At 40.5% G+C, this 25,514-nt stretch overlaps 2 protein-coding genes across 3 annotated transcripts; one reads left to right on the plus strand and one right to left on the minus strand.

The window, feature by feature from the left end:
* The first annotated feature begins 21 nt into the window (after positions 1–21).
* ppt1 (palmitoyl-protein thioesterase 1 (ceroid-lipofuscinosis, neuronal 1, infantile)) lies at positions 22–9,538 on the plus strand. 2 transcript variants are annotated; one of them, XM_040021073.1, is made up of 10 exons: positions 22–135; positions 804–926; positions 2,098–2,207; positions 4,284–4,411; positions 4,598–4,668; positions 5,462–5,564; positions 5,655–5,745; positions 6,780–6,878; positions 7,433–7,504; positions 8,303–9,538. In XM_040021073.1, exons 2-10 carry the CDS (start codon positions 812–814, stop codon positions 8,423–8,425), a joined length of 912 nt encoding a protein of 303 aa, XP_039877007.1. In that variant the 5' UTR covers positions 22–135; positions 804–811; the 3' UTR covers positions 8,426–9,538. The 2 variants fall into 2 exon arrangements, with proteins under 2 accessions (XP_039877007.1, XP_039877005.1); XM_040021071.1 differs by lacking the exon at positions 22–135 and adding an exon at positions 236–317.
* Positions 8,771–24,175, minus strand: cap1 (CAP, adenylate cyclase-associated protein 1 (yeast)). Its single transcript, XM_040021067.1, has 13 exons — positions 24,040–24,175; positions 17,926–18,030; positions 16,863–16,963; positions 16,261–16,338; positions 15,653–15,796; positions 14,320–14,405; positions 13,684–13,789; positions 12,900–13,083; positions 12,261–12,442; positions 12,010–12,133; positions 11,746–11,828; positions 11,250–11,393; positions 8,771–9,956 (listed from the first exon to the last, which is right to left on the minus strand). Exons 2-13 carry the CDS (start codon positions 18,026–18,028, stop codon positions 9,873–9,875), a joined length of 1,419 nt encoding a protein of 472 aa, XP_039877001.1. The 5' UTR covers positions 18,029–18,030; positions 24,040–24,175; the 3' UTR covers positions 8,771–9,872.
* Positions 24,176–25,514: the final 1,339 nt, after the last annotated feature.

Consider the following 25,514-nt stretch of genomic DNA (forward strand, 5'->3'; position numbering starts at 1 on the left):
GCTAACTTGAATGTAACTTGGAGATTCCGCCCCCTTTAGCTTTTAACCCCTCCCCTTTCACGTGATTGGTTACACGCTCCAAACATTATCATGTGACAAGCAGTCCAACAGACAAACAGTAAGGATACGGAAGCGGTGAGTAGTGTTTTGGGGGAATTTTGGACATCTTTTATTTAATTTAATCTAACTATATTTACATACATATTTTAAAGAATACGTTGCGTAGATTTAAACCTTTGGTACAGCACAAATGCGCTACTGCATATTCCAAAATGTACGTAATAAGTATGCGTTTGATGTAAATCATGTGCTCTTTCGTTTGTAGTTAGCTTGTTCGAAGTGACATGAGGATAATTCATAGACGCACTTATAGTGAGCTGAGTTTCTAATACAGATATAAATATACCCGGGATGACCAGCTCTAATAAACTGGAAGCTCTGGGGATACTAGGAAGCACAGGGATGATTTCCTGTCGAACATTTTATTGTACTTTCCCATTTATTTGATATTCATTCACATGCAAGGACCACTGACTGTATACAAACATACAGCAGATATCTTTTGACAAACATGGACCAGTGCAATTAGCAACTATGACATACAGGAGTTTAGAAAAAAGGTTAAATGACAAAGGGGATTTGTAATAAATAGAAGCATACAGCATTTAACTGAATAACAACAAATATTGCTTATATAGAGATAGCATTAATAAATTCATATTGCTGAGAGATTCCAGGGGTCTGTTATTTCTTGGATGTTGATAAAATAGGAAAAACTAGTTCATTTTGTTTCCATGTGTCAGGACTCAGAATGGCAGCTGTCCTTTTGTGTTTTCTCCTGGCTGCGCCAGTGCTGCTTGTTACCTCCAGCCCAATTCATGACTCCGACAATGGGACTGTACCACTAGTGCTCTGGCATGGGATGGGTAAGTGACTCTGTTCTCTGTTACTGTAGGTATATATTGGGAAAAAAATCTTAAAAATGGCACCTTTATAGTCTTCACAGAAAAAAAAAAAATTAAGCATAAGCCACCTTTCTGAAACCACACTACAAACCAGTATTCATAATAACCATAAACACACAGTACACCAGCATATGAGCTGATGCAGAGTGTTTTAAGTTCCAGAGACATATATAAGGGGTTGCTGACTGTTAAAGGTCTGATATGTAGAGGCCCATGCAACTGTGTCATTTGTTTTCTAATTCAGTTTTTCAATTCAAATACTGCAAGTTGTTTAATCAAAACTATGAACGAAAATAAATTTTATTGTGGACAAAATCACAACCAGATTGATTTATGAAACCATGAAACATCCGGTGTTCCTCTTTTATTTTGGCTTAAGAAGCTTTAAGATTGAAAAAACTCACCCAACTGTACATAGTTTCTCTATTATGTTTAAACTGAGATGCACATTTAATCTTCAGCTCATTTTTCCACAATATGTAAATAGAACTGAATAATTTGCATGTTTTTATGTAAACCTGCCACGAAAAGGATCTTTAAAATCTCATGTGTGGTAATTAATCCTGTTTTTTGGTTTGTTTGTTTTAAAAGATGCATCCACAGATGTGTAGTTATTGGGATTGTGTTGTGTTTTACACAAAATAATCTAGAACAGTACAAAAAAAAGTTAACTGTGATGCCTTTGTCCCCACTGTTCAGTACACATTTAAATAACTTACCTTGGTAACATGTGATTCATCGATTCACGTCACTTCCTGCTGACGAAAGTGAAAGCCACATGTTTACAGCAATACTGCAGTGAGATAAAAACCTGAGCTGTAATGTGAGAGATGAGGATTGTGCTTAAAACTGATAGGCTGCTCATTAAATCCTATACTAGATGGAGAAATCCCACCTGAGGAAGTGAAAAGAAAAACACTTTCTCTTCTTCCTCAGGCAAAAAAAGACACTACCTCTAACTCAGAGTGCAGAAGATTTTAGAGCTTAAACCAAAGAAGACTTTGCTCTGCACTGAGCCTCTATCGGATTTATATGTATTTAAAATAAGCCATAAAAATACTGTGGATATGCCTGATTCCCTTCAATAAAGTTGGACGATAAGGCTTGTGTTTATTTGTATTTTCTTCATCAGGTGACTCGTGTTGCAACCCTTTGAGCATGGGCTATATAAAGAAAATGATTGAGCAGGAGATCCCAGGAGTTTACGTGTTCTCAGTGATGATTGGGAAAAACATAGTGGAGGTAACCTCACGCTGTAAAGACATTTATGAAAGTGAAAATATTTTCTGTGAAGAAAATGGTCTTTGCATTAGTCACATGGTAATGTTAGAACAGTTCAAGGAATTTTCAGGTATGAATTTATATTTTTGGGCTCTACGTTTGCACTGTTCAAAATAATCCTTATTTTTACCTCGATGCTTCTCTTTGAAATAAGATAGTTTAGCTCCTCCCTATATAAGGACAACTTTCTTCTGATTGGCTGCCCCTCATAAACAGAAGGTTTCTGGACAGAGATGACCGTATTACAGAGTCACGAATAGAAAGGATAGATATCTGATTTCATTGTTGGAAGCTTTAATTTAATATGAGCATGCGACCCAAAAACACCCCATGAAGTTTTCTCCTGTGAATCATCAGGAAACAGACGAAATACCGATCGTTGCTTTTTTAATTCTACATCATAAACATTAAATTATGCAGCTTTGTGCCTGGAAAAAATGATATTTCTCATTATATTAATGCTCAGAGCTCATTAAAGAATATTTCTTTTTGATTTAAAAACAAACAAACAACAAACAATAACTTAGCTTTAGATTGTGGCAGTGGTAGAGAGATTTTAACAGAGCTTGAATGTGTTTTCTGTTTTTCTGCTCTGTACTTAAGAAGTTATGAAGACTCACACATTTTTGAAAAGTCCAATTTTTAAAAAGCAAACTCTTCCCCTCATCTCTGTAATTAGTGGAATATTAATAGTATGAAAGTAAAAATTTAAATGGCATTAAAGGTAGAGTGTGTGAAATCTCACCACTAGATCTAATAGATTGCAGACTGTAGAATTCAGCTTTCTTAACCTTCCCAATTAAAGTGCATGATTCACAGTGACTGCAGGCTGTTAGTCTTTACTTTACCTTAGAAATATACTGGATGTCCATATGTATTTACGATTTACTATTGGACGATTCTGTAAAAATTAGTAAAAGGAGTCCGATACGAGTCAGTGAAGCCCACTTCTGTCCACTGACAGCGATACCGAGATGAGTTGTTGAGGATATGCTGAACTTTTCTGTCAGTAAGTGCTGCTGTTTTTGCTGCTATTAGCTGCTGTTAGCCTCTGTTAAGTGCTGTTACCTGGCATTTGCTGCCATTAGCTGGCATTAGTTAAACTCTTTGAAATGTATCCAATGTTTTTAATGTCTCAGACACTCGTATGATGTGACAATGTCAAGTTTTTTTTTTTTTTTATCAGAGGGAAAATGCGATATCTTTTAAAAAAAAAAAAAGTATTTAATTTAATTTTTTAAGGACACTCTAGCTTAGCGTTAGCTGGCGTAACGTTAGCTTAAAACCAGCTCTTGTTGTTTAGCTGGCTCATTGTCCAGCAATGGGAGGGTTACATGTTTAATCTGGTGACGATAAGTAATTGTGAAATATTGGCGGATGTTCATCTCGCCCTCTGTATTATATGTCAGTCTCTACAAGGTGAGGCAACACAGCAGCTTCCACAAACAAGCGCCCACTCCTGTTTATTTTTGATACATTCATTCTAAATTAATAATAATGGATTAATTTTTTTTAAATTAAAAAACTTCAAAAGATTACATACTTCCTGTATCTTTTAAAGACGCTGAAGCTGTTGTACAGACTGGACGCATAGATAAAACTTCCTGTAATGCTGTTTCACAGCTAAAAAAAATCGCTGTCATCCTATTAATACGTAGCATTACTTCACTACCTTCAGAAGATGACTCACGGCCACTCGTCTTCTCACAGAAACGCACAGTAAAAGTGAATATATGACATGTTTAATAAAGAACGCCTTTTTTTTTTTTCTTTTTCTTTAACAGTCCCACAGCAGCTTTCCACATGATGTGTGATGGCTCCTATTCTGTGGTATTTGCAGTAGTAGTGACATAAGTTACATCAGAAAAATGGCTCCTTTGCAGCTTCACTGTGTGACTCCTCTGTGTTAATATTTATACCAAACCTGCACGGGTACGGCTTTGATCCGTGGTGACGCCGTAACGTTATCTCTCTGCTCGTTTTCTTCTTTTAATCTGTCACTTGTGATTTGAACTTTTCATGTTTTTCCTCCTGCAGGACACAGAAAATGGGTTTTTCTCAGATGTGAATGAGCAGGTGTCCATGGTGTGCAATCAGCTGGCTCTGGACCCCAAGTTGAAGGGAGGATACAATGCGATGGGCTTCTCCCAGGGGGCGCAATTTCTGTATGTAACTCCTGTTCTGGACTCTGGTTTTCTTACTTGTTATGCGAGAGAAATTGGAAGCTTTGTGTGTTTGGGGAAAAAAACCCAACTCTCAGGCCTCGGCATGTTTCCCGCTCGTAGTTTTTGTCTCCTGACTGAAATGAGGAAGCTCGCTCTGACTCTTTGACCCGGTTCCTCTGTTCGCAGGAGGGCTGTGGCTCAGCGCTGTCCCTCTCCACCAATGAAAAACCTGATCTCTGTTGGCGGTCAGCACCAAGGTGATACTATAATGATAACTTTAGCTCACTTCCCTGTGAACAGAGCTGACCAGATATATTCTGATGTAAAAGTAGTGTTTAGGGTTTTTTTTTTTTTTTACCCTTCAGCCAAAAAAGGCTGAGGTTTTGCCATCACCCCACCAAGCGGGCTGGCACCGTGAACATGATAACTAGAGAACAGGTTGACGTAGGATTTTCAAATTGATACCACAGGTGTATCAACTTTAAATCTCAGTGATCCTAATTTAAATGTCAAGGTTGGACATCAACTAACGAAGGAACTTACCTACTATGTTCAAACTTATTCGATAAGTGCATCTACCAGGAGGCTGAAGGGCCTCGCTTTCAGATCTGAACTCAGTAGTTGCAAAGAAAGTTAAATTGAAAACAAAACTAAAAGCTCTTTTATGATGTAGTTAACTTGTAAAATAAAACTCAGTCTATTGTCATTAAATCAGCTGCACATAAAAGTTTAACCTGACTCTGTAGGTCCTTCTCTTTGACGTCAGACTTGTTATTCTGTTCTGCTCTATTTACACATCACAGGTGATCTTTGAAAACAGAACTCCTCTCCTCAAATTAAACACATTCAAGCCTCTATGTAAAGATGTAAACAGCTCAGTCTCCCACTGGAGACTTATTAAGAGCCTCAAGTGCTCTGTGAGCCAGACCCAGGGAGCTATGGGAGTGAATGGTCCAGGTTATTTCCTGACAGTTTTCTATGTTGCCTACTAATTCCTGACAGCTTCCAAACAAGCTGGCATCTAACCCCGTGTGTTTTTCGAATCCTCAGGTGTGTACGGGCTGCCCAGGTGTCCTGGGGAGAGCTCTAAAATCTGTGACATGATTCGTGAAGCTCTGAATAAGGAAGCTTACTTGGGCTGGTTTCAAAAGCAGTAAGTTTTCCGTCTTGCATCAGCCTGTTGTTCCTGTTAAGTCATGTCAAGCATCTCGTGACGAATCGTTTCTGTGTTTGTGGTTATCAGCCTGGTGCAGGCCCAGTACTGGCATGACCCTTTGAACGATGATCTCTACAAGAAGTACAGCCGCTTCCTGGCCGACATCAATCAAGAGCGGGTCAGTAGAGCCAGAACAGCCCTGTAGTCAGTACAACGAGGTCGCAGAAGTGTAAACAGTGACTGCGTTAGGAAAACAAAAGGGAGATTGTGGGGTTTTTTTCCAGCATTTCGGTGTTTATTGGCAGCTGGAGGACTGAATCTACTCCGTCTCTGCCATCTGCTGACGGAGACAAAGAGATGCAGCTATGAATAACTATAGAAGTGGACTTTGGTGCCTAAGGAGTTTAGTTAATCGTTAATAAATGATTTATTGTCGTCTCAAAGATGAGTTATAACCATGAAATGTTCTCAGTGTACAACACACCTTTATACACTTTTAGATTTCTTTATTCTCCATTTAAAACTACAAACAAGTGAAAAAACAGAAGGCAACACAGAAGGAAGACAGCTGCTGCTACTGTATAAGATACTTAAGTCCAGTGAAAGGTATTAATTAAAAGACAATGAGATTACACCCTATTAGTGCTTAACAGTCTGCTCCAGGGTCAACATTTCCAGAAAGAAGAAAGTCTGTGTCGTGCCATCAGCGTGAAACTGAAGTTTGCCCACTGACGTAAACTGCTGTTTAGATCGAGAGCTGAACCTTTCATTAATAGACAGGATCGGATTAGACTGTGTGGCTACAAACTGACCTGCAGGGTTATCTCTGCCAATCCATAAATCAATCAACTTCTGAATAATCGCTTAATAAAAACCAGTCAAAGAGCTATTTCACAATTTGGTTCTCTTCATACTGAGCTACGACGCAGAAGAGAACGATTTATTCACATTAATTATGTCCTTTAAACTCTTTAAGGGTTCTTTATTAGAGCAGGGTGCGAATTCATTTTAAAGAAGAAGCCTGGGATTGTTTGAGGTAGAGAAAGCCACGCAAGACACATGGAGACATTTTTTATTTATTATTTATTTTATTTATCAATTGTATTTATATAATTCCTGAATCTGATTGATTTTATTTTTTTTAAACTCTTCGTGCTCATCTGCAAAGTTCTTTTTCTGTTTGTTGAAAAATGTTTATGTTTTCTACTAAAGGCGGTGAACGAGACTTACAAGAAGAATCTTCAGCAGCTAGAGAAGTTCGTCATGGTCAAGTTCCTGCAGGACTCTGTGGTGGATCCTGTCGATACTGAGGTACCAAACATAATGCACGTAGTTATTTAAAAAATGAACAGAACTAAAAACACAATGTGAAGAAAAAACTTCAGCGACTTCTTATTCAAAGTGTCTGTGTAATGTGTTGAAGAGATGTAAGCTAAAGTTGAATGAACTGGAGCCAGCCTGTACATTCATGTAATACCAGTTTACACCACATGATGGTGCAGTGAGTCAGTGCAACCTTTATTTTACCATCTAAGTACAATACCAGTGGTCTGGTGAAACACCTTGTAAGGAAAGAGCAGTAGCACTTAACTGAAACCATCCCAGCATACACACTGGTAAAATTCTGTCCCCTGATGGCCAAGGTTTTAGCAAAATTCTGCACAAGTCAGTTTCAAAAATTATTTTTTATTTTTTTTTTATAAAAAAAGGTGCTGAATAAAATGGTAAATGGCCTGTATTTGTATAGCGCTTTTCTAGTCCCCAAGGACCCCAAAGCGCTTTACACAACCTGTCATCCACCCATTCACACACACATGTGACCAATCAGTCTTGACCAATCAGTCTTGTCCCTATTCTTCTCGCAGTGGTTCGGCTTCCTGAAAACTGGCCAAGCCATAGAGACCGAGACTCTACAGGAGAGCGTTCTCTACAAGGAGGTAATCACTGCAGGTTCTCTGATGAGGGAAGAGAGCTGACGGTGTGAGCAGTACACACTTTATTATTTATTATCCAGTGTTTCCTGTGAATGTGAAGGCTAAGCAGTCACAAGAAAGTGGTAATCAGATTTATTTGTCAAACCGTGATGTCAGTCTGTATTTGAGTATATTTATGAGTTTGCTGGTGTGCAGCATCTGCCAGTGAGACACACGGAAGATATGTGTGTGCATTTACAACAATATACTTTTTTTTTTTTTTTTTTTTTCCTCGTTGGTTGCAATTTTACACTTTTATTGTTCTGTAGGCATTAATGTGAGAATCCAGAACAGGACATATTTATACTGCAAGTCTGCGCACAGACTAACTCTGTTTTTATTCATTATTTGGTATCAGACTGTTTGTCAAGTCAATTTATTTATGACTCATAGAAACTCAACAGATAGTGACTAAAATGGTGAGCACTGAGCCTAACTGGGTATGGTGAACTTGGTTTGTAGTACACTGAAGGCCTGGAGCAGGTTAGCTGCAGCACAAGTTACCATGGCAATGGAAAAGAACCACCTTTGTAACACTTAGATTACCTTGATAAGTATAGATCTCTGCTTTTATTTTGCCTTTTTATGCCTTTCCAAAAATTCAGAAGCTTTTTTTTTTTTTTTTTTCTTTTTTTGCCTTACCCACCTTACGATGGTTCTGCATGTAGCAGGACATATCTTAGTTCGGTTTTCCATCAGCAAATGTTTATTAATCAAACTTTGTTGTACATGCCGGTTGTAAAACAGATCCTCTGTGTGTAGGATCGTTTGGGTCTGGCGGCGATGGACAAAGCAGGGAAGCTGGTTTTTCTGGCCACCGAAGGAGACCACCTCCAGTTCAAAGAAGAGTGGTTCAAAGCCAACCTGCTGCCTTATTTACACTAAAGCAGCTCCATACTGATAGTCTCAGATTGCTGTAGCTGCAGTTGAAATCAAGAGCAATATAACGCCAGTTTAACAGGACGCTCAAGCTTAGCAGAAAGCATCATTTACTCTTTTTGCACTGATCATTTCCAGCGTGTTGGCTTTTAATCTGTGGCTTGTGAGGCCATCATAATTTTAGCAGTCACAGGTGCAGTTTACTGATGAGGTCAAACACTATTCATCATTGTTGGCAGGTTTTACAGGGGTTTTAAGCCACTTTCGTTTTGCCTCATTTGGATCTTTTAACTGTGAAATAATGCTTCTGTACAAATAAAACATCAAAATAAAGACACCCAAATACTTTGATTTATTGCAACATTTTTAATGATGTCTCCAGTACTAATGAGCAGATTTCTGAGTTTGGACCCCCCATAAAAGAGAAATTAAAGTGGTAAACAAAAACAAGAGACAAAAGAAAATTCAGCGAAGAGCTCCACAGCTACGCGAGCTGCAGACATGAGAAGGAGCAGGATGCTGATGGTCAGGCTGATATTCAAAGACTATTCATAGCTGTACAGGTGATTACAGCAGGTGTTTCCAATCACTTACTCCAGTCTGTTTTCCTTTACTTTTTAAAACTCACTTCCACCGACTTCCAACATCTCTTTGCTCTTTATCACACACTTTTCTTAAATGCCTCCTAACATGGAATGTTTTTTCCTTTCATTCAGGAATGTCCTGTGTAGATTTAAGTGAAAACGTACTTTAAACCGTTCAAACATCATCTAGATGGATTTATGCTTTAAAAATGATGTAAGAGAGAATGTTTTTGCACAGCTTGCTTTTATGTGCTCAGAGAACTTGTTTTACATCATTATCCACTATGAGTCTCATGGTTGCAGTCATCAGTGGAGATGATATGGATGCCTTTATCCTCTTTAAAAAGCGCTTTTTTTTGACAAGTGCTTCACCAGTGAATTGCATATAATGGAACAGAAACCTTGAGGCCACAACTTAAACACGCCAGCCCCCCAGCTGACCAGGAAGAAGGGAAAGAAATGAGCCTGATTGGCTGCAGAGGAATCAACATTGCCTATTCTAAATTTTGCTCAGCATCATCCAGATAAATTAAAATAAAAAATGCATACAGAGCTTCCCAGCTGTTGGCAAAACTCTTTTCAAGTGCTTGCAGGGAAACCCTAATTTGAATGACAAGCTGCTCCCTGCTGATTGGCTGGAGGATCTGCTCCAGATAAGGCAAGCAGCCCTCTAATTGGCTTACAGAAGGAACAGTTTAAGCTGTGATTGGCTGATAAGGAAGGAGGGGAAAGGTCTGAATCTCAGTGTACAGTGTGAGAGTTAGCTGGTGGGGTTGTCGATCAGTCAGGACTCTGCAAAAAAAAAAATTAAAATAGACGAGTGGGGATGGCGTTGAGGAGGGGCGGCCGTTTTAATATGCTGCCCCAGTTTATCCGGCGATCTCTGTTGCTGTGGTGACAAGCTTACTGCCGTCCCAGACGGTCTTGAACTGCTCGGGTACAGGGATCTCCGTCTGAAAGGGAGAGACACACAGAGGGTTTTTGTCAGATCAAACAAGCTTTTTCAGACCAGCTTTGAATTCTTGTCGTTTACAGTCAGCAGCTGATCAGCTCGGCTCAGGATGAAGACTCGATAAACGGGCTGTTCTGGTTCTAGTCAAAGGTTCCTAGCAGCACTAAAACGAGGATGGGAGAGCTTTGCCCCCCTTGTTCTTAACCTCATTTTCTCATTATTTAACAAAAATCCTAAAAGCAACTACGCCACAAACCTGCTCAAAGATGCACAGTTCAAGGAACACTTCATGGTCTATGTCTGTGAAGGTTCTCAGTCATCCAGGTCATCGTAGTCAAAGGAGCTTGCAAAGAAAAGCGTCTGGACTTTTAAGTTACTTGAAGACGTTTCACCTCTCATCCGAGAAGCTTCTTCAGTTCTGAGGTCAAATGGTGGAGAGTCCCAGATATAAACCTAGTGGGAGTATCCCCCCACAGAGGGACAAAAGGACCCCCTGATGATCCTCTAATCGCCTGAGCCAAGGTGTGAAACTGGGTGTGGGTCCCAATGTCCTTTTGTCCCTCTGTGGGGGGGGATACTCCCACTAGGTTTATATCTGGGACTCTCCACCATTTGACCTTAGAACTGAAGAAGCTTCTCGGATGAGAGGTGAAACGTCTTCAAGTAACTTAAAGAAGTCCAGACGCTTTTCTTTGCAAGCTCCTTTGACTTCATGGTCTAATTAAACATGCCGAGCATGCGAAGCTGAAAGCAGCTCAAAAGATCAAATGCACACTACTCGCTGGACCAATGTGACCGTTTGCATGTTAACGACTTTGACTTCAAACTTCTGCAAGGCTGGACTTTTATCCAAGACCTTTTATAGAGAAATTCATAATTGATGTGTGACGCTTGCCTCACAGACACTAACAAGTACCTAACGAGGCTGAAAGTGTTTGTCTACCCAGGAGAGTTCAGAGCTCTCATAAAGACTTACTGCTCCTTCTATTTGTATTATTCGATTGACTTCTTTCACTTTATTTTCATAGTATATTTGATTTTTAACTTGAGGTATGTGCCTACTTGTCCAGGTCTTCCTTGAGAAACAGATGTTAATCTCAATTGACTTTCGGGTTGAAATAAGGATTAAATAAAAGCAGCAGCACTGAAAACTTAGCGATGATAGAATTTACAAAGCCAAAAATACCTCATAAGGTTTACAGAAGCAGTAAGGTTGCTTATCACAGTCAGGTGAGGTCCTGTTTGTGTCACGTTAAACGTCCTCTGCCAAACAAATGAAATCAGAGATACTCACAAACTCTCCATCTTTGTTGGGTACCAGCACGTTCATCTCTGAGCTCTTGGCGCTGATGATCTCACACTTCAGAGAGTCCTTGCTCAGATAAATGTGGCAGCCATCTGTCTTGTTGATGGAGATAGTTGGGACCTTCCCCATAACCTGGAAACAAAAGGAAAAAATAAACAGTAGACCCTTTGGCTAAAAGCCAGTAACTTTATCAGGAAGATGATACACAATGCCGATCTACAATCAGCTTCTACAAATCTCCTCAAGCCCAACACTGCACCCAGCTGACAGTGAAGCTGCCAAAAACTGAGCAGCTTGCAGTTTCCAATATTTAACTACATGAATAATAAACAGAGTTCATGAAAAATGTATAAATCCTCAGCAGAGAAACTACAAAGAGCCGAAGAATGACGGGGCAGCAAAAATCATTCAGTGATCTCATGAAATGCAACAAACAGTGAAAAGAAACAAAAAAAAAAAAAAAGAAAAAAAATCATGTACACACCTGGATCTTGACATCCTTGCAGTTAATCATCTCCACGATGCCCACAACGTCATCAAACACCAGGCCCATTTTCTTACAGTTGTCTGTCGGAGAAAAATAAATAAGTATATTTAAGAGACTCTAAGCACCGAGCTCATTCTTCTGCCTTTTATTCACTTATGGCGGCTGTGTCGGCAAATATAAATAAATGTTTGGGCATTATATCAGGGGCAATACGAGAGCCCTCGACGTGTGTGTTTCTGAGGAGTGAGTTTCCTTTCTTACCTAAAGTGATGGAGTTGATTTTGCCCTTGACCTGCAGGGTGCTCTTGTTACACTTGAAAGCATAAACCACTTGCTTCAGCTCAGTGTCGCTGATCACCAGGTTCTGAGCATCCTCCTGGTTCTCCTGCAGAAAGCAAGTTAAGAAAACAGAGAAAAAGAATTAAGAAGGGAAAAAAAAAAGAAGGTCTGTTTGTCTGAGCCAGAAGCAAGTTTAAAAATCTATTCTGGTCATTTTGGCCCCTTCAACGTACCACTTTCCACTTCTTTCCTTCCAGCTCCAGCACAGGGGGGAGTGTACGGGTTGGTGTGGCAGATGCAGCAGGTCTGGCGGCGCTTGAAGCGAAGGGTTTTGGTCCAGAGCGCACTGGAGCGCCCTGACTCCTCAGGTTGGGGTTCTTGTGGGTCTTCTGGTCATCGGACACATGTTTTAGTCCTGCAGGGGTCAGGGAGAGATGAAACATGCACTGTTAGTCTGCGAGAGAGGGAGCGTTACTTCATCCAAAGCACATCTAATTTATGTGATAACAAAAATAAAAAAATAAATAAAAGGAATGGAACCCATATATTAGTAAGTGTAAATGAGCATAAACGTTTATAACTGAAATAAAAAGGTCCGTCTTAATACACTGTCTGCCCTTCATACCACGTTCTCCCATCAACTTATTTGTCCAGAGAGGTTCATTACTACTCCTCACATAGAGTAATGATCAACAAAAGGAAAGAAGGACCAGAGGAGACTCCTTTATATGATTTACATCAACAAAGCCTTTTTGTATTGATTCATGTAGCTCTGCTACATGACTACTGCTGCACTCAAATCCTCAAAATTGAGGCCAGAGAAAAAGTATCAGCTCCTCTCATCACTGTTGGTTGGAGCTGTAGCTACCCACCCCGGGTGATGTCAGACCCCTTGTTGATGGAGGCGAACAGGGCGTTCCGATTATCAGCACCGGCGTCCCCAACGCCGCCAGTGGGTCCGCTCAGGTCAGCGGGAGGAGGGGGTCCAGGGGGAGGTGGGGGAGGACCGCCAGCAGGAGCGCTGCGTGGAGCAGCACCGGCTGAAGCTACTGCACCCTGAGGAAGAAGAGAAGAAAACGGTTAACAGGGTGAATGGAGGTCATGAAGGACACGCTTTTAGCCTTTAAAGCAGACAAAGGAGAGCACACTGACGAGACAAACTCTGGAGTAATTCTCCCCTCTATAATTTAAAACAGGACTGTTTGCATATCAGGGGCAGTTACACCACTTCTCCCTGTGTTTGCCTCAACTTTGTGTGTAAACAAAAATAAAGTTTATTATGAAGGGCTAAATTTAGTTTAGCAAAAACAGAGCTCAAGTTCAGTTTCAGGATTGTTTTGTACCCTAAAAGCTCCTGCTTTTCCTTCATTGTGCACCACAAGAAAGGAAGTCCCAGAAATACATATGCAACAGGGCAAGCTGCAGAAATCATGCAACCTTATAAATCTGTAAGTACAGACAGTACAATTTTCTCTAATGCCAAAGCCCAGTTTGCTCTGGCACAAAGTATTAGTAAAACTGGCCCTAAGGTAAATGTGTTAATTCATGAGTCAGGTTGCATTTGATCACTTGAGAGCTGCTTTTTATGTTTCAAGTTGCAGTAATTTCCTTTTTTATTTTTTTTCTTCTCTCCTCCTCCTTCCTTTGGAAACTCACAGTCTTGCTCCAGGTCAGTCCGGTGGTGTGTTGCTCTTTGATGTAATGCTGCAACGCAGTCCAGATGGAGATGTAGGCTTTCACCCAGTCCACATGCACCTTGTCCCTGTGAAGACGACATATGATTTTATGGCATCGTTTTTTAGCTCTAGCAGTTTTTCTTCCTTTACTTAGAACTCACAACACAACTTTATTTTTTATTTCAGATTTTCTCATTGTGCAAACTGACTGCCTGCTGTAGGACATGTGAACACGAGCTGAGAGCACAAACAGTCTGCCTCACTTTCAGGCTTTTATTACAAGTTTAAACCCAGGAAGTCTGCCACCGACATGCTTCAGTGTATCATGTGGCAGTGCTGACTCAGTAAAACCGTGGGGCACCATAACTTGAAAAAGGAAAAGAAAGGATGGAAGACAGATGGGTCGAGCAAACTGTTTGGCTGCATTTAAAAGTTCCTTTTGACCCTTTTGTTTATAAGATTCAACATAAAAAATAAAAACATATGATACAGTTTAAAATAATAAGAACAAACTGTGGAAGAAATCCCAGCAGCTTTGTATACAAATTAAATTTGGACGGCCCATCTGCTGCGGACAATGAGGGGAACAGGCTTTAATAGTGGAGGTTTTACTGACTTGTCCTTGTAGTCCTTCAGCACACGGTTGGTGTAGAACGTGGCGGCGTCCTGCATCTCCTTAACGTACGGGCCTGGTTTGGGAGCCTGACACGAAGTAAAAAGGTTTAGATTCATTTCGTAAAACATACCCTGTGTGTAGTTTTTGCCTAACTGAGCCAGTTTGTTTTGTCATATTGCTTTTATTATATTGAGCAGTCCAGTCCACTTTGTTTAAGCATTTTGATCTAGGTTGTACTTAGTGTTTTTGGCTGCGGTAACACAGGAACTTCCCCAAATTTTGGGATAAATAGAGCCAGTCTTATCTCGTATATCATGGGTGGGAAACCATTTAGTCCAAATGTCCACAGAGAACGTTAAAACAAAAAACAAACAAACAAAAACCCCAAACACTGGATAACTGAGTTTGAACTTAGTAAGATTTTAATTGTAACCTGTAGCTAACAATTTAAAAGCACAAGCACCATGTCAGCATTTAGATTGCTGGTAGATCCCTACCTGACATGTACCACTATAGAGGTCACTTGATGAAATAAACAGTATTAAAATCAACTTAAACAGCAGTGGAGAATCACTGCAGTCATTTGCTTTGACATGCCTCCTGCCCCTTATTGTTTTGTTTTCCTTTAGGACTCTGTGGGCCAGGTTTTTCCTGTCTGTCTTTTAGAGTCGGATTAAACGGATGCAGAGGAGTCGGGTATGTTTGAAGAAAGGGGAAGTATAAAACTAAAGCTCAACATTTTGAGAAATTAAAATCTTTGCTTCCCCACAAGTGAAGCCTTTAATTAAAGACTAATCCATCCTACTGCCATAAAGCTACACCCACAATCTTTGCAAAAAGAGGCTTTGTCCAAAGGTCACAAAAATCAGTCTCAACATGACTAAAAAAATAAATAAGATAAAGACGTATTAATCAGTTAATCAGCTTCCTTGTCTAGCTCTCATTAGCAATAAAGAAAAAAAAGAATGACTGTTCTTCTGAAATATGTATTGCTGTCACAAATGTTTTGCAAAGCAAATGAGAAGTTTAAGGATACAGAGGTAGGCGGACAGAGAATGAAGACATTCATCATGTGTATCTGAAAATCTGATCCATTATTCATAAGTCTCAAAAAACACAACAGCAAACAATGAATGAATCATTTACTGTAACAGCAAAGCTCTGTTGTTGGTGCTTTAATGTCAGCCAAGAAACCGTCGCTCATCAGAGACTGTTGACAGAATCAAAGAGAGGCCTGTTTCCGCCCATTATACACTCATTTATCCACATACACAGAGTGGTGCCAAAACGGCTCTTTTCCTACCCGTTAACCTCTCTCAGCCCCTGGACTCACCATGGCAACCCATCCAAGGGCAGGCACACTCTCGCTGACAGCGGAGAGGTGGTTGAACAACGGTGAGCTGCGGTTCTGCTCCCGAAACGCCTGCACCTGCTGGATCACGCTGGACACGGGCTGCAGGAGAGTCGTCAAAACTGCCTGAAGAGTCGAGAAAGGACAAAAGTTTAGCACTCGATATCAGCAGATACCTGAAACTTAAGAATTTGTATTGAATTGAGTCACAACTCGAGGAAAAAAGAAAAAAGGAAGAAGAAAGAAAAGAAAGGGGGAAAAAAAAAAAAACAAAAAACACCTCTTCAAATTCTCCAACTTCTGAAGCAAATTAACAAGGCCAATAATCCCACTAAGCTTTCTCCATCACAACTAAGCCGAGCTTGAATATTTAATCTTTACAGCAGATTTTTAAATCGAAATATAATGAGGCAGAAATATCACAACACAGAACCTGTACAGAGAGGGGGGAAAAAAAAAAAAAAAAAAAAAAAAAAGAGTTCGTCCCTTTAAACTGCAGACGAACACAATAAATAATGCACAAAGTTGAAATTGATCAATCAATGCGGTGCTTGCTCAACTTAAAGTTTTACGGAGTGTGTTTAACTCACATCAGAGGGCTTCTGGGAAGTGGAGGCTGTGATGAGAAGCTGTCTCTCAGTGGCGAACCCCTGCTTCATCATTTCTGCCTAAAAGAGGGAAAGAAATGTTACATTGATTTATCATTGTGCCATTTTTTAATCATCTTTCACTAACACTTTTAACAGAAACTGCTTTTTAGGGGCTTCATATTTAGAAATATTCAAGTCTTGCCAACAGGGGGGGAAAAAACAAAACAAAAAAAGAAAAAAAACCATGGACTTGGAAAATGAGGAATATCACTGTAAATGTAAAACAATGCTGTATAAAAAAAGTGATTAAATCAGCAGCGTCAACTGCAATTACGAGATTCCCTGCAGAGTTTTGCATGAAGCACAAACAAAAGGCTGCGTTAGTCCTTCCACAGGCTGCAGCTGCTCTTCTGATCTGCAGGTGGAGGCAAAAAACCAAGATACGCTGCAATGTGCCAGCCAGTAAATATTTCTACAATGGCTGCTGCAGTTAAAGTAACCTTTCAGGAATCATCTTTCCTAGGAAAGAATTAAACTCAGCTCCGGTAGGACTGGTGACCAATGCCTCATGTAAATGTGTAATGTCTGAACTTGTGACCTACATGTTTCTGGACGTCGCCCCCTATCTTCTGGCTGAGGGAGAGGTACTCCGCCAGAGGACCCTTGATGATCTCATCGAAGCCCTCGACGTGCGCAGATACAGCTGCAAAGATAAAGAAGACCACGGGGATTAAAAAGAAATACATGTAAAGATTAAAGCCCCGGCTTGGACAGTCTCGGTTGTTGTGTCCTTGGGCAAGACACTTCACCCGTTGCCTACTGGTGGTGGTCAGAGGGCCCGGTGCCGCCAGTGTCCGGCAGCCTCACCTCTGTCAGTGCGCCCCAGGGCAGCTGTGGCTACAATGTAGCTTGCCATCCCCAGTGTGTGAATGGGTGGATGAATGTAGTATAAAGCTTTGGGGTCCTTAGGGACTAAGTAAAGCGCTATAGCGCATTTACATTACATTAATGTGGAACTGATATCTTTACTAACAACTACTCGGGTTGTCTAATCTGCATGAAATTCCCCAAGTAACGCTCAGCACAGCAACACATTGCAGTGAACCATGGCTAACACACCAAGAGCAGCTAAATCTACCGCTGCAGAAGCCTAGCTGCAAACGCCAACAGTAACTGACTGAAAGCCATAATTAACAACATCAGAACATTTTAGTGATAAATGACCCCACTCAGTCAAATAATCTAGTGGCTTTTGTGAGCTCAGAAGCTGACTTCAGCACAGTTTTTTAAATGGACTAACAATGAGGTGGAGTTGTTGCTGTGAGTAACACAAAAGTACAAAGTTGCAAAAGCGAGTGAGAATTAAAGAATTTGAAGAAAAGCTATCTGGAGCATTTACAAACTCATATTAATCTTTAATAGGGCTGTCAAAATTGAGCGCAAACAAAACAACAGCTGTATAATGCCCTCCGCTATCTTAGTTTAATTGGTCACATGACTGCATCACATGACTAAAATCTGTCATCGTTTTCAAAAAGGCTCCGGCTTCGCTGTCCACACTGCCAGAAGCTGACTTCAGCGCAGTGATTCATTTTCATGTATTAATGCAAACTTCACTCACTGATCTCTACACATATTATTCAGTGTATTATTTAACAGTAATACCTCCTCCATCTGAACCTCCAGCGCTGCCTCCAGGGCCTGACATGGCCTCCAGGCGGCCCACCGCCACCTCCAACCGCTGCACCAGACTCGCCAACTCTGCCATACCTGTCAGAAAGAGAGGACATTTTTGTGTTTAATAAAAAGGTTAGCTGTGTCACGCTGGCTACCAATATTAGGAGGGAAGTCCCAGGGACTAAAACACAGGAAGAAAGAAATCACGATAGAAAATGATCATTGATCCGTCCTATTTATATACAGTCAACAGTAACATAGACAGGAGGATGCATTTCTTTAGAAGTGCTTGCTTGCATCAATCTGAACCTACATTAGTGAAGTAGTTTAGATTAGATGGAACTTTATTAATCCAACGGGTGGGTTCCTCCGGGAAATTCTGTAGTGCAGAACTACAGAAATACATTAAACTGAATCACTAACTGCCATTCAGTTTATCCTTCATCAGTTTCGATTCGAAAAAACTTTATTCAGTATTGCGATCCCAGAACCTGTTTTTGTTGTGTTAAAACTACAATGCAACGTGTTTTACTGACTTCATTTGGCTCTACAGCCTGACTTATCATCTGCTTCTTCGTGTTGTTTCAAGTTTTTAAATGAGCTGCAGCTCATTTAAGGTTTGCCTGTTTAAACCAAACTTTAGAAGAAGAAGCCGATTTCTTATTGTGAATTTTTAACATCTACAGATCACTTCTTCCCGAACAAGCCACCAAATCCTTTGTGTTTATTACACAGTTGTTGTTAACACTGTTTTCATAGGAACTTTCTGTTCAAGCTAATTGGGGCCTCGATTACACCTGGGACATGCAGTGAAGGAAATTACTGCAATTAAAAAAAAAAAATTAAAAACAGCAACAGTGCTCTGAATGCTGCCCATATTTGTCTTTTGTACCAGAAACAAGTTTACATGTGTGCATTTACTTCAACAAGTCCCATATTTCAGGTTTAGATCATGTTGTAATAGAATATCGGCAATAGAATAGAAGGGCTCTTCTATTGCTGCTCTTAAACTCCTTCATAGCAATATTGTCCAGAAACTGTGTGGGGAAAACAGTCCAAAAAAAAAAAAAAAAAAAAAACCTGATGTTTCTGATTATCAATATTAATAATATAGGATAAAATCAGTGGCGGATCATTTGAAGCTTTTCTTTTTCTCCTAAAACTAAACAAAGCATTTATTGCTTAATCCAACAGGTGCTTTTGCAGAAACTTTAAAAGCTTTAACAACATTTTGCGTGCATAACAACCTCCTACAGGTCACAACTAACATTTCAACCACATACGGCAAACAGCTAGATCCTTCCCCCATCTGACATAGTGCTGACATTTATTTATTCATTTAATAAATAAATCCCTCAAGTTAATTAGACCTCATCCTCAATATAATGTACCCCTCCACACCGCTATTAATCAATGACCACAACAACAGATTTAAATTATAATCATGAATTTTCTGACTTGCTACAAACCAGACAGTACTAGCTTCACAGGAGTACTAGATAAAGAGATTAGTCTCTACTCTTAACCCCTAGGTTACTTTAACCACAGGTTAAAGTTTCCATGAGTACACGACTGTCTGCTTGCGTTCATGTGGTGTAAATTCCATCAGTCCTGAGCCCGAGGCTCTGTGGGGACATCCACGGAGACACTGCACCAAAATGCACCAGCTGCTAAAGCAACACCCATACACTGTTAAACTTTTAACATTTTATTCCTCTCCTTTTTTTTATGGTTGTGTCTTTAAAAATCACAACCATTTGTGATTTTAAAATCTGGATGTCAAACCCAGGACCATTTGTGCGTAAGGTGAATGTGTTAACTACACTACGAAGCCAATGATGTCACCAAGAGCCAATATTAGGAAAAACTGAGTATTTAGAGTACTCTAAAGCCTGAATTTTTTTGGCTCACATAGATCACCTGCACATATACTGAAGCTTCAGTCAGGTCTGAAGACCAGTCAGTCACTACCTGGCAACCACCAGATAGCTTCCGATTGTCCAGCATTTTTATGACAAGGGTTACATTGTCGCCTCTTTCTTTGGCAACGAGAAAGAACTCTGAAAGGTTTGGCGCTTTCATTAGTGATGACATGTAGCTCAACAACTTCAGGTAAACTCTTAAGTTTTGTCTGTTTTAATTTGTCTTACCTCCTCCGAAACGGAGCGCTATTTAAATATTTAATTAAAAAAATAAAACAAAACACTTCCTGATGCTTAGGCATCACACAATCAAATGTGATTTTGGCACAGTTTCTGGACAACCCTACACCCACATTTCCACCTTTGGAGTATAACAGGAATGACTACTTTACTAACAATGATGTCAGGAGATGATAAAATCCTCCCATTAAGAAACAGCACAGAGTGAATTTCAGCTGGGAATCAAACCGTCTGCACAGACATAATGAAGGTTTTGTGCCGAATCGGCCACAAGGACAGAACCCTCGACTGTTTGAATAAATTGAGGCAAAAGATGTAAATATGCTCATTTGCAAGCTTTAAGGAAGTCACAGAAAAATCCACCTATTAGTGTTGAGGTTGAGTAACAAAAGAGGAAGAGCAGGCCAGAACTTGCTGCGTAAAGCTATGTAGATCGTTGCGAGTTACTACAGAGAGATCCCAGCTATGAGTTTTAAACATCCAGGTACATCGCACAAGAAAACAACTTAAAGTCAGCAGCACCTTTGAAGCAAAAAAAACATGCACACTCCTGATTTAACTATTCAAAAGACATGATTAACTGACTCCAATCCAAGTCTAACACATAAAGGAGTACTCACAGATCCAGACGCACACCTGAAGAGAAAGGCTAACATTACATGAGGCAGCTGAAAGCTGACACTGCCCTTACCTGGGCCACTGAGAGCCCCTCCAGTCTCGGGTCCTTATACCTGGCTGTCGCTGAATGGATCCACACAGACCACTCTCACTAATGAGCAAGATAATGCTGCAGCCAACATCTCACTTTCACTCCTCAGTGAAATCTTTACATATCAAATGACTGAGATGTTAAATTTTTGGCTGTGACCAGCTTATAAAATCCTTCATGTTGAGAAGCGGCACTCTGAAGATGCTCTGAAGTCATATCAATGGGTGTTCAATACTGTTCCAATTAGCCACAGTCACTCATCGGTTTATCAGCAGCAAAATAATCAGTAACTATTTTGAGATTTGAGTTATGGTCACTCAAGCAGCCATTTAGTTTAACTTTGTATACTTCTTTTTTCCCTTCCAAACAGCTGATTGTTCATCTGCTGAGGTTTCAGACAGATCTGATGACAACAGCATTTTCTTACCCCGCATCTTAAACTTAAAAAAAAAAAAAATAAAAATGCAAAAGCTTGTTTAAGTTTAAAACCATCATAAGGAACATGGTGAACAAGATGCATGGATCTTTTTCCTTAAGAACCAACTTATTGTGTGTGTGTTTGTGGGGGGGGGGGGGGGGGGTGTATGTGGGTGTATATCATGTGTGGATCTGATATTTTATGTTGCATTTGTTGCAGTTTTAATAATGCTTTGAGTCTGCATGACTCCTACCTCAGTCAGACTTCCTGGTTAAATAAAGGTAAAATACTGCATCACTAAAAATCAGCCTTTCGACTTGATTTCTGATCATTAAATAGGAGAGGCAGTTATGCATTATATCAACCCTGAGGCTGTTAGGTGAATCCATTCAATAGAGTTATCAGCAGGTGAGGTGGCAAGACATTACATGAAGTTATTTTTAAAAGGACTGCACTATTTCTTCCTTTTACAGCAGACTGAATAAGAAGCACACAATACCTAAACTTCCCCTTTTCCTCTGTCTTTCACAGAGAGTTACGCATTAATTTGTGCAGCAGACTCTGAGATGAATTAGATCACAGCAGGAAACAAAAGCCCTCTCTACCCTTGACCCACATTCTGTTTAGCACCACGGCAGTGAGCATTTATACCTGCATATACCAGAGTCCAGCACTTCCTGGTCTCATGAGACATGACTCACCTGCAGCACAGGGAGGGAGCGGCCCCTAAATGGTGTAACAGCTGGAAAAAAACAACAACAACACAAACCCAGCCCTGTAGATGGCTAACTGTTGTTTACACCAACACTAACAAACTTTATCCATATCTAGCAAATTGCAAATCCCAGAGCAAAGCACATTTGAGTTTACTTTATGCCCAGTTACTTCACTTCAAATGCTTATTTTTATGTGCACCAAAGCAAAGTGGCGGCGTAGGTTCGGGCCAAGTGCTGACCACCAAGGAAACGCTACAGACGAAGACAAAACCAGAGACGTGACGGCAGCCAGGGAGTCATTCCTTCAGTTCTGTTTTCCTTAGATTAAAGCTAAATCTGTAGCATGTACAATTATAGAAGCTTGTAGTTCATACCAGGAGTATGAAGGCACACTTTCAAACAGTGCAAACAAATGACTGATGCTGCAATAAAACTGGGAGTTTAGTAAAGTTGTTGCATGCTCTTATCTCAATCATTTGGTGTAAAGTGATCATAAAGCTCAATCAGCGTGGTCTTCCTCACGTAGTTTACATATTGCATTTCTTTTTTTTTTTCTCAACTTATGCAAATATTAAAACTCAAACACATTAGTACTATCAACAACCAACAGGTGCATTTACTCCCCTTTTTATTCCCTTTTGGGCTGGTTTTTCAGAACAAACCACTGCACAAACAAGAGCAGGTGTGGCCAAAAGCCTGCCTTCAGCAACTTTAGCTTTTTGTACATTTCCACACAGTGCACTATGGGAAATTAGCTTAAAATGAATCTACCTGTCTCCTTGCAAATAGTGACCCCAGTCTATGCAAAATCTTAACGTCTGACTACAAATTCCAAGTAGTCTTTAGATGAGGAGTGGCACTCTCTCATTAGTCCTCTAGTGTATTGTACTAATGAATAATACCTTTGTAACTAAAAATCTATCTGAAATCTGCCCATAACCCTATCAAACTGATCTCATCGACCTCATTTGTTGTCTATATGGAAGAAATGTTGTGCACAGAGCTCCCATCAGCACGCAGGGGCAGTGAAGTAGGTTAGGCCTGTGTGAGGGTTTGTGTGTCTGCCTGGGGGCAAGACGTCCAGACATAAAGGAGCGAGCGTCCACTCCTGCATTTGCAACCTTAGCTTTTCTTCCAAATCTATTTGCATAGGGAAACACTGTTTGTAACCGTGGCAGACATGGAAAGCAGGGCGCCCTCCCAGACCTACTTCGGTGGGCTCAAAGCTCAACCAAATCGCGCTCAAGCCGCTGCTGATAATGCGATCACCGGCTAAAGCTAGCCGTTACAACTTTAGCCCCACCACTCAAACCTCAGTTAAACAGTTTTATTGTGTACTCGTGGCTCTTGAGGTTAAGAAACACCTTTCTCAAGTAACGTTATAGTGTCCTGAAGAGTTACAGATTAGGAAATAGTGTTAAGCCGTCCTGAAGAGCCGTTACACCGCTTAGAAATTATTTAAAGGGGGTGCAAAATGTGCCACAACACCAACGCCGACAACCAGAGCTAGCTAACGTAACCCCAGATAAACCTCTTCTTTTTTTTTTTTTTTTTTTTAAATTACACCACCTTATTCAAAGTCGACACATATTTAAAAAAGCTGGGGTGGTGTTTTTATACGTCCCCTCCCTGCCGTTGAGCGTCTGCTGTCAGTTTGACTATTTCCTGGATTTTTTTCCTCTCTCTCTCTCTCTCTCCTCTGAGACACACACACACACACCCCTCCCTGTGTCAGCTAATGCTGCACTACTCTGCAGAGGAAAGGGAAGAAAAAAAAAAGACTAAAAAGAGAAGTTTCTACTTTTAATAAGAGAGCACAGCAAGACGAAGTAAAGGCTGACTACAGGGCTGCAGACATGTTAACGGTTTAAGTCAGACCAGCGTCAGCTTTTGCGGCTAACCTCGGCTAGCCGGCTGCGTTAGCATCACACCGAACTCAAGATGTAATTTCTGAATGATTCTCGGTGAAGGAGGAAGCGGCTGTGCGCTCTCTCTCTCTCGTCTCAGATTTGATTTTCCGCTTCTGCAGAAAGCCGTAAATCGAGTCACAAACCCCGCAGTGCAAATACCGAAAAGGACAGCACACCGGCTGCTTACCTGCTAAACTGGTCGAGCAGTGATTCGGTCCTTTATGTTGTCGCTGCTGTGGGAGTGTGCAGTAAGCAGACTGGGCTTCGTCTCTTTCTTCCTGTATGTCGCTGAATTTACCCAGCGCTCACCGCGCCACGTTTCCGCCCTTGTTCGCGCAACTAATTCCTTTCCCATATAAGGAGTGCGAGAGGCAGAGGGCAGCAATATACGAAGAGAGGCAGAGGGGAAAACATAGAAGAACTAAGTACTTTTCTTCCCCTCGTAACAACATATCTGCAGGCAGTGAGATATGACATCATAAAAATAACAGAAGAGGCAGCGCCTCTAAAGGAGACGTTCCTCCGAACATTTGCAGGAAAAACACGCAGAGTTGTGTATTTCATGTGGTGCGTTTTTTCTTGTCTGGGCATGTTTGCCCCACTTTACAGACTGGAAAAAAGCTGTCACACATACAGAAAACATGGACACAACTGTGTAAATGTGCACAAAAGCAATGAAGTGACTTCACTGATTCAAATAAGGGCGACAACTAAGGGTTCTTATTGTTATAACCAAACAATCTAGCGTTTGTTTTACACAGAACGGGATATAATAACCCCCCTTAGTTATTCCCACAAATATTCAAACAAACAAATATATTTATATATGGTCTGTGTGGAGTCACTAAAGATGCTTTTAGCACTTCACCTGCTTCCAGTGTGAATGGAGAATCTGAAAAGGCCCAGCTCCAGCAACACTTGTCGTACCAAGTATTAATTATTACTTGGTCAAGTGATAAAGCTGTTCTTTACACTACAAGTGTTGCTGGAGCTGGAGCCTTTTTGAGTCTTTCCCAGGTTTCCTGAGAGGCCCCCATCCTGGAGTGTGGCTGTGGATCATCAGCACCACACACTCATTCACTCACTGAAGAAAGCTGGTGGTCACAGTCACTATCATACTTCTGCGAATTAACTCAAATTTAAGTGAAAAAACAAACAAACAAACATTATGATAACATAAATATGAATTCTCTATAGTCCCATGTTTAAGACACTGTATTCATGTGAAATTGGAGGTGCTGGAAACATTCCGGAGAGATCTTGGTCCATATCGACATGATAGCATCACACAGATTTGTCAGCTGCACATTCATGATTTGTCCCATTTCATGTTTAAGACACTGTATTTACAAATAGTTGAGAAAAGAAGCAAAACTTTGACTACAGAGACATTGAAAACATGCAAATATTTATGCTGTCTTCTTATTTACCTTATTTTTTTTGGCCGAAATAAAGATTTCAATAAAGAAGTCACATTTTCACAGAGATCACCTAAAAGCACATTTATATTTATCTTACATGTCACTTGTCTAGTCTTAAAAATAAATATCCACCCAGTGATAGGAAGTGTTATAAACAGGCATCGATCCACAGTGAGGAGGAATAACAGGACAGAGAAGGGAGACCTCGATTATCATCTTTTAAGGACTCCATTATCTCCCA

Source organism: Simochromis diagramma, unplaced genomic scaffold (genome assembly GCF_900408965.1).
Source record: "Simochromis diagramma unplaced genomic scaffold, fSimDia1.1 OVJJ01000753.1, whole genome shotgun sequence".
Taxonomy (NCBI): Eukaryota; Metazoa; Chordata; class Actinopteri; order Cichliformes; family Cichlidae; genus Simochromis; species Simochromis diagramma.

Coding starts and splice junctions, on each gene's coding strand:
- cap1 (XM_040021067.1), bottom strand. CDS start 18,028: ATGGCAGAGTTGGCGAGTCTGGTGCAGCGGTTGGAGGTGGCGGTGGGC. Junction 15,797..16,260: donor CTTCCCAGAAGCCCTCTGAT/GTGAGTTAAACA, acceptor TCGACTCTTCAG/GCAGTTTTGACGACTCTCCT. Junction 9,957..11,249: donor CCAACAAAGATGGAGAGTTT/GTGAGTATCTCT, acceptor TCTCCCTTTCAG/ACGGAGATCCCTGTACCCGA.
- ppt1 (XM_040021071.1), top strand. CDS start 251: ATGCGCTACTGCATATTCCAAAATGTACGTAATAAGTATGCGTTTGAT. Junction 927..2,097: donor AGTGCTCTGGCATGGGATGG/GTAAGTGACTCT, acceptor TTTCTTCATCAG/GTGACTCGTGTTGCAACCCT. Junction 4,412..4,597: donor TCCCAGGGGGCGCAATTTCT/GTATGTAACTCC, acceptor CTCTGTTCGCAG/GAGGGCTGTGGCTCAGCGCT.